We start from the raw sequence: 8,937 nt of genomic DNA, 5'->3' as shown, positions 1-8,937 counted from the left end.
AGCAAAAGTAAAATCTAATCTAAGGACCGGACGGTCCTGCACAATTTTCCAGCATCACATCCAAGGGTTGTTCTGTCTGCAGGGCATCTTCCAAAGTATCTTCAAGAGCATCCTCTGCTCACACCCAAACGGATGATCATTGCAGTGAAGAGAACAAACCGGACGGTCAAATACCGAACGACAACATAGACAAGACAGAACAGATAAGGGTAAGCTTATGTAAATTTAATTAATCATTTCCAATATATTTTCAAAACATACACATAAATCACATACATCAATATCCCAATCATAAATCATAAGTTAAGTATTTCCATTTAAGAATCGAACGGGAATCATCATCATAACCAATTCCTCTAGACATTGTCCGGACGGTATGACCATGTATGTTCGCCGCTCTTTGCACCCGGGTGGACCTGGCTGGGATACACTGAACAGACCACCACCCGAGGTTAGTCCAGTGGAATCACCTTAGTATAGAAATACTAGACTAAAGGACCTCCTGCCATTCCCACGCATGAGTTACCCTTCTCTACCTGAGAAGGCGTAATCACAGAATATCAGGATAGAGTCAGAACCTGAGCCTTTGGCCACGGTCATACTTTACCAATCCAATTCCAATCATGAGATATTCCTCCCTAGAATACTCTTAAATCAAAATAAACTCATTCATCATTTACTTCTTTTTCTTATAAACAGTACGGATAGAAACTGACCCAACTGTGATAAGGAAAGAGAGTATCAAAGGGATTCAATAAGTGACCAAACGGTCAAAGAACAAGAGACTGAATAAAACAAGGAATTTTAAAAGTTGACCGGACGGTCTAGCATAGAATAAAACCGAACCCTTTTGAAAACAATACAGGTAGACTTATTCATGAAGAAGAATGAACGTTAAACAACATAAGTCATTCTTGGAAGGAAACGAATACCAAGTTTATGACTTTAGCCAAATGCCTTTACGACTAGCAGAAGTTCTCTTTAATAAAACGAGTGTCAGTGCAAAAACGAACACTCTGAGAGGAATCAAGTGTCAATGTAAGACCGAACACTTTTCAAATAAGTAATAGTATAAACCGGACATTTTTTTCTAAGAAGGATAATTAATATCAAAGCGAGTACTTAGTCTATGACCAAATGCTCAAACATAATATCATATTTGTAAAACCGAACTCTTGGTTTATGACCGAACGTTCTTAAATAATTAATAGCAATAATATGAAGCCAAATGCTTCAGAAATAAAGTGTCAGTTTAATACTAAACACTTGTATGACCGAACGTATAGTTTATGACCGGGCGTTCTTAGAATTCAAGTACTGGTATAAGACCTAGCACTTTTAAATAAACAACCTCAATATAGACCGAACGCTCAGTGTATGACTGAACGTTCTAAATGGTTAATATGAAACCAAATACTCAGTTTATGACCAAGTACTTTGAGACCGGAAGTTCAGTATAAGACCGAACGTCCTTTAATGGTTAATTCCGAACAGATAACCAAACAAGATATTTAAGTTTCAACACAAAGATACCAGATCAATTGTTTTAAGTGGAAACCGAACGGTCCTAATGACCCTTCGATTACAGATTCATATTTTCACTAAGTTTTATAACTCTATGACATATTTCATACCAAAAATCAAACATGCATTTCTCAACAACAAGATCATACATTCAGCAAGCATAACTCACAAAATCATGCATACAAAATAATCATAATTAAATTTATAAGCTTCCCTTACCTCTATTTCCAGCTAGGCCTCTAAGGTTCCTTTGGCAGTGACTACCTCTTCTAATGTTCCCAAGGTCTAGAGTCAAATTACAAGACAACAGGTTTTAGAGAAATGGTTTAACAATCACCTGCAAGCTTAAAGGGTGCTTGCATGCAAGAATACCAAGAAGCTTCAACGGCCATAAACACTTACCGGTTCAGAACGAAAATTGGACCGGTGCAAAGTGAAGGTCTTGACACCAAGAGTATTTATTTTAAAAGAAAGTTGATTATCGGTGGAAAGGAAATGGTCGGAATCTTAGAGAAAAGGTGGAGGTTTTAGAGAGAAGGAGGAGAAAATGGAGTTCTGAAGTTTTGGAGAAGAAGATCGCAGGCAGGGAAAATGATGCCAGATTTAAAACTCTAGCTTTTATACCACCTCCAAAATCCGAACGGTCGAGTCCCATTCTGCCACATGTTTTCCACTTTCTGAATTTCTGCACTCATGAGCTGCCACTTGGATTCCACTTCCTGCACATCTCACCTCCTTCTGCTGCCGCACGGTTTCCAATGGTTGGGAAATTAAATGCACGTATAGATTTTGTCTTCCACTGCCATGGGAAGCTTGGAAGGGTGTGACATGTGTTTCCCACTAAGGTGGGGAATTTATGGGATGTGACACTTGTCGTCCCTTATTTGAAACAAAGGGTGCTTCCGGTTCTGTTGGTGCTTGAAACAATTTTGTCTTCTCCGTATTACTATATCTCTAGAGTAAATAATTTTATATGAGGAACTACTGAACTCAATTACTTGTTGTCGTTACTCTTCAGTTTTTTGTTGAGGTTTATCTTGTAGAGGTACTCCAATTGGATCAATGATCGGTTTCTAGATTTCGCCAATAAACCTAGTTGGTTACTTCTAATTACCTCACTTTAAAAGATGAACTAAAAACATACTTAATCCTAAAACTATTTATATTAAAAAAATTTAACATTAAAATAATCGAGTTTCTAAAATATAATTTTAATTTTTTTGAAAAAAGAAATGAATGAAAAATAAACATGAATTAGCTTATAAATAAAAATAAAAAGTTCATAAAAGATATGAAAAATAAAAATATTATAAAAGTACTTTTAGAGTATTTAATTCTAAAAATATATTTTTAACACTAATATTCTTCATTATTAATATCATTTATTATTATTATTAAAACATGCGCATACCCTGTTAAGTTAAAAAATGATAATATAATAATCCGATAAGGATATCCAATTATTTACTTGATCTTTTATAGACCAAATAATTTGTCCTACTAGAGAGGTAAATTTGTATATGTGGAAATACCATTTTAGTCCTCTGAATCGCACCGTTGTTGGTATTTTGGCCACATAAAGCATTTCTATCGGTATTTTTTATTATACAAGCATTCTTCTCGGATTACATGTTTTCTCCAACAGTGTTCCATCTCAGTTCGCCTATGCCTTTTCTTGCAGAGATGAAGAAAAAGTGAAAAATAAAACAAAGGAGAACAGAACCTGGCTTTGGCGAGAGAAAGGGTCTCGTAGAAAGGGCATTGCCGTAATTTCCTAAGCGACCCTCTCTCTTTCTTCCCCATGTTCACATCCAACCACTTGAACAGCAACACCATCAACACCAACAGCGACACCACCTTTCTCTCCGTTGGTGGCGGTGCCAAGTGCAAGTTCTGGTTAATGGCGGCTGTGGCCTCGCCCTCTACTCCGGCGGTTCTTTTCACCGCTCTCGCCGGCGTCGCCATCGTCGCCGTGATTTTCTACGGCGCCAGTAGGTAAAACAGAAAATTTTTAGAAAATCAAATTAGAGCGTCCAAAACCCTAACTCCGGGAAAAGCTTCTATGTGTATATATACATATAACTATATTTATTAAAAGGATAGCAAGTATTGTTATTTTTGTAACTATTATAGATTATAGATGAATCCTCGTGGACGAAGCCACAATCCATCTTCGAATTCGTCTCCTCCTCCTTCACCTTCTCCTAATTCTAAATCTTCTTCTTCATCCTCTTCTTCAACGTCGTCGTCTTGGACCCCTTTGCGTTCGGTTCTATTCGTTGTTTCCTCTTCCTCACCGGCTTCTTCTTCTCGTTCTCCCTTCAATCGGTGAGTTCCTCTCTCTCCAATTTCATTTCTTTCTCTTACAGCTCTGAACGGTGTGTTTCGACTCAGATTCTTCAATTGCTCTTTGTTTGTTATTTCGTGCCAGATCTCTGTTTCTCCGCATTCCCTATTTTTTTTTCCGTCACCTTTTCATTCAGTAGAACATGTTATTCGAAATTGAAGCTCCTTTCCTTTATCCCTGATCCATTTCAAATCAATCAACAAGATCAAGCTATGATTGCATTCGTTGATTCATGTGATAAGTTACATTTTACAACAATTTGTGCATTCATTTGTTTTTCTATGTCTTCACATCACCGTAGGCTCCTCCCTTAAATAATATAAACTAAAAAATTTATAATAGAAAAGTCCAAGTTAACACTAAATTGAGTGACTAGTGAATTATGGGCTGAGGTTTGTACTTAGTTGTGTTGAAAGAACATAACTGATGCGAAACCTGAGTAGTTAATTTATTTCTTTTATTTTTTTTCATATGCAAGTGAAAAGAGGAATGATAATAGTGTGCAAGTTGGATCAATCTAACACTATATGCATTTATGTGTTTTCATTCCTTTACTAAAAACTCAACACGAATGTTTTCCGTGTAGAATTGTATTTTGTGACATGCTAAAACATGACATGCTTTTTCAACCTCTTCACTGTGGAAAAAAGAACCACAACTACTTGTAGAAGTTGTCTTTCATGCTAGTGTACTGTTGTTTACTTGTGGAAGAATGTCTCTCTGCATTTTATTTTTTTGGACACAGTTGTATGTGCATTTTTCTGCAACTTTCGTTACTTTCATGATTAATTGGCTCCTTATCCTCTATTCTCTAACCTGCAAGTAGTAATTAATTACCCCGTGTTTTAGGGGCCGGCTTAAATCACCATGGTCACAAAGGAGAAGAAAACACGCTCTGTCAGCTCATCAATGGAAATCCTTGTTTACAGAAGATGGTAAATTCTGTGATGGTGGAAATAAGTTCCTGAGAAGAGTGCGCAGTGGAGTGAGTTTACCTATTCTTTTTATTGCACAAAATCATGTTTCATGTACATATTTTTAGAATTAATTACACTATTAATTTTTTATGCAGGGTGTTGATCCTAGTATTAGGGCTGAGGTTTGGCCATTCTTGCTTGGAGTGTAAGCTATTCATTTCTAGATGATAGTAGATCTTTACTACTTATTTCCTTACATACTTGATGAACTGTAATGATCTTTAAAATAATACCTCTGCCTGGGTTTCTTCCCCATGTGTGCATTTGGAAGGATAATGATTCATTTTTATTTCTTTCTTTAGGAATATTGGAATTTGATCATTTTCTTTTTCATCATGCATAAATTAAAATTTATTCAGATAAATTTGTACAACTACTGATTATACTTTAAACATGCAGGTATGACTTAGGCAGCACCAAGGGTGAAAGAGATGTTATAAGAACTCAAAATAGGTGGGAATGCAAGTTCTATCTCCAAATGTTTGATTCATTTTATTGCTTGTGCTCAATCCATCATGTACTGTTAGACTTAAAATGTATATTGTTTGGATCTTTTTCCTTCCTGGGAGGGAGGCGTGTTAACATCATTTTAATTTTATTCCATATCTTTATACACAGAAAGCAGTATGAGAAACTACGCAGACAATGTCGGAGACTCATCAAGCAAAGTAATGAGCAAAATAAGTTAAATGAAGTCGGTGAAATCAGCTTTGAGGGAGATGCTAAACTTCTGTCTCAAGATTCTGGTTCTGCCAGTTCTGATGATGCAGCCAGTGCTAGGGAATCTCTTTCTAGTGAGGATAGAAGCTCTGATGTTGACCGTTCCGACAATCTGTCCAGTGCCCTGTTGGAAGGAGAAGATGTGAATAACGCTGATGCCTCTACATTGGATACTGATTTCTCTGATTCGGACTCCTCTGAAGGTCCTGAAGTAATTCAGGCAGTTCCTTCTGATGATGTTAAGGAACATAACAATCCAGACAAAGCTTCCCAGGAAGTATCTTCTACCACAAAAGCAAAAATCCCATCAAAGGCACCAACCAATGAAGATTTTTCCACCTGGCAACGAATCATCCGACTTGATGCAGTACGCGCTAATGCTGAATGGATGTCATGTTACCCATCTCAAGCCTCGGTATCAGAAAGTAGGGCACGTCGAAGTGCTGAGGCTGTTGGCTTGAAGGACTATGGTCACCTAGAGCCTGGCAGAATCTTCCATGCTGCTCGACTAGTTGCTATTCTTGAAGCATATGCTCTCTATGATTCTGACATTGGCTACTGCCAAGGTATGAGTGACCTGCTATCTCCTATAGTTAGTGTTATATCAGAGGATCATGAGGCTTTCTGGTGTTTTGTTGGATTCATGAAGAAGGCACGGCAAAATTTTAGGCTTGATGAAGTGGGTATTCGCAGGCAACTGGATTTAGTTGCAAAAATAATCAAGTTTAAGGATGCCCACCTTTTTAGGCATTTGGAAAAGCTTCAAGCTGAGGATTGTTTTTTTGTCTATAGAATGGTGGTGGTAATGTTTCGAAGGGAATTGACATTTGAACAGACCCTTTGCCTATGGGAAGTGATGTGGGCAGATCAAGCGGCAATAAGAGCAGGTATTGGGAAATCTTCGTGGAGCAGAATTAGGCAGCGTGCTCCACCAACAGAAGATTTATTACTTTATGCAATAGCAGCTTCGGTATTGCAGAGAAGGAAATTGATCATTGAGAAGTACAGCAGCATGGATGAGATCATTAAGGAATGCAATAGTATGTCTGGTCATCTTGATGTTTGGAAACTGCTTGATGATGCACATAACTTAGTGGTCATTCTGCATGACAAAATAGAGACATCATTCTCATGACTCCAATAAACACTCTACTTTTCATTGTTATGGTAAAAAAATTTATCTTAGGCTGCCGGATTTCTCCTCTGCATCTAAAATAAGCACTGGAGCTGCAAGAGCTTTTGCATACTACTCTGAGGTATTTGCTTGATTTTGTGTCGATATCGGTGGCTAATGGCTAATGTGTGGATGGTTTCTTCAAATGGGAATGTTGTCTTTTTTTATTCGAGTCGGGAGATTTTTCCTTCTTGGGCTCTGCCAACATCCGTGCCATCTGAATATCTTCGAACCATCTGGATGGTTGGTTTTCGAAGGTTAAGTGACTTAACTGGTCTTAGATTCAACGACATCATTTAGCGTTTGATTGGATTAGTAACTGTTAGTTTGAGTTTTCCTCGGGATCAATTAATTATGGTCTTAAATTTTTTTTAGGACAATAACATGTTAAAAATGTAATGTTGGATGACACGCTTCTCTAAAACATTTTTGTAACTGTTGGAAAAGTTCATTTTTATTATTTCTTATCAGTTCTAAACAATCTCGTAAAAATCTAATTTTAAAACTGCGACAATAGCTTTATAATTTATAGTTTTTTTTAATGTTTTAATGTAGTTGTTATCTATTATAAAATTTAATTTTACAAAAAAGTTAAATGTTAAAGGGGTAAAAAAAGAGACTATTGGATTTCCCTTTTATATTTCACTATTTCAGATCATTTGAGACAAAATATAATAGCATATAAGATGTTAGTTATGTCTAGCATGAGATAAATAAACTTTTCAACGAACCTTCTATAAATGGTATCAACAAATTGAAAGTTGTGGTTCAAGACTTGACAACTAAAACCCGTATTTTTTTTTTCATATTCCAACTTGAGGAAGTAAATAATAGTCAAACTCTAAAAAGGAGGTGTTATATAGAGTTCAAAAACTTTTTATAATTAATGTGAGACGTTGTTTATAGGAGTTATATGATTTATACTTAAAATTTTTTGAAAGCTTTTAGAAACATAGTGAAAGATAAGCATAAATGAAAATTTATTTTTACACTGGCCACTTTAACTAAAATACGTCCTATTATACTTTAATCACTTTTGATTATTCTAAAACAATAATGTATTTTTCAAACAAGTATAGATAAAAAGCTCTCTTAGAAAGGATAATGATCAATACAAAGTGTATCTGAAAAAGATTTGTTACAAAGAATTTTCTCAAAGTTGGATGACACAATTTTGCCACTGTAAGAATATGTGCAATTATGTTGTTCTTCTCTTCTTGCATTCTTCTACATATGGGCAACTTCGAAAAATACCTGTTATTTAGAAGCATTGACTTTGATATAGGTGTTGTAACCTTTTTGTACAAGGTCAAATGTTATTTTGCTTTTGCAGAGGATACTGTGTCATGTACGGATTCATCAAACAGAAAGCAGCGAACAAACATTCCTAAAATATCTTTGTATCACTTAACGTTCTTCCAAATCACATAATTTTTTAATAAAGTATTTCTCCTTGACTAAAGAGAATAATGTGACGGTATAAAATTTAATGTAGCATTTATCATAGTATTTAGCATTTATCATAGTTTTAATGTAGAATAATGTGATGGTGTTAGATGTTTATCATGGTGTTTAGCATACTCCAGTTTAATGTAGCATTTATGCTAATTTGTTCTCTTTAGCATTTATAATAATTTATTGTGTTTAGAATATTATTTATATAAATATAGCGTTTAACAAGTTAACCTAGATAGTTTTTTTTATAGATATTATTTCGTTAGACTATTTTGTTAAACTTCAAAATAAAGAGTTTTTAGACGATCTTGTTTTAACAACATTTTGTATTTTTTTTTACTTTATTTTCTATGCGAAGTTTGAACTTGTCAGAAAGCTAAACATCAACATAGGTGGGAATTGAAAGTGAATCCTTTACTCATTTATTTGGTGTCAATAGAACAATCACACTTGGATTGTGTGAACCTAGATTGCCTTTAAAGTTAACACAACTTTGTATTCCATTACCTACTGACTCGCTTAGCACAAAATTTTGTAACTTGTTAAATGTAATTTAGAGAAGGAATAATAAGTCTAAGAGGAGATTACATGCAAGCTTCTTCATCGAAAAGTCTTCGTGTAAAATGGTTGTATTGACATCTAAATGTTGAAGTTGTCAAAGGAGAAGTCTAATAGTAATCATTTTAGTTGTAAGACTAAAAGTTTCTAAGATAATAAAGCCCATGTACTTGAATGAATCA

At 35.3% G+C, this 8,937-nt stretch overlaps 1 protein-coding gene across 2 annotated transcripts; it reads left to right on the top strand.

Annotated features, from left to right (window-relative positions):
- Positions 1-3,133: 3,133 nt before the first annotated feature.
- On the top strand, positions 3,134-7,209 carry LOC106765208 (GTPase-activating protein gyp7). Of its 2 annotated transcripts, none has more exons than XM_014649744.2 (5): positions 3,134-3,519; positions 4,721-4,856; positions 4,944-4,993; positions 5,248-5,301; positions 5,467-7,209. In XM_014649744.2, exons 1-5 carry the CDS (start codon positions 3,326-3,328, stop codon positions 6,701-6,703), a joined length of 1,671 nt encoding a protein of 556 aa, XP_014505230.1. In that variant the 5' UTR covers positions 3,134-3,325; the 3' UTR covers positions 6,704-7,209. The 2 variants fall into 2 exon arrangements, with proteins under 2 accessions (XP_014505230.1, XP_014505231.1); XM_014649745.2 differs by lacking the exon at positions 3,134-3,519 and adding an exon at positions 3,547-3,852.
- The last annotated feature ends 1,728 nt before the right edge of the window (positions 7,210-8,937 follow it).

The sequence above is a fragment of the Vigna radiata genome, chromosome 6 (genome assembly GCF_000741045.1).
Source record: "Vigna radiata var. radiata cultivar VC1973A chromosome 6, Vradiata_ver6, whole genome shotgun sequence".
Taxonomy (NCBI): Eukaryota; Viridiplantae; Streptophyta; class Magnoliopsida; order Fabales; family Fabaceae; genus Vigna; species Vigna radiata.
The sequence above is the reverse complement of the archived record's forward strand: the minus strand, read 5'-3'. Positions and strand labels throughout refer to the sequence as shown.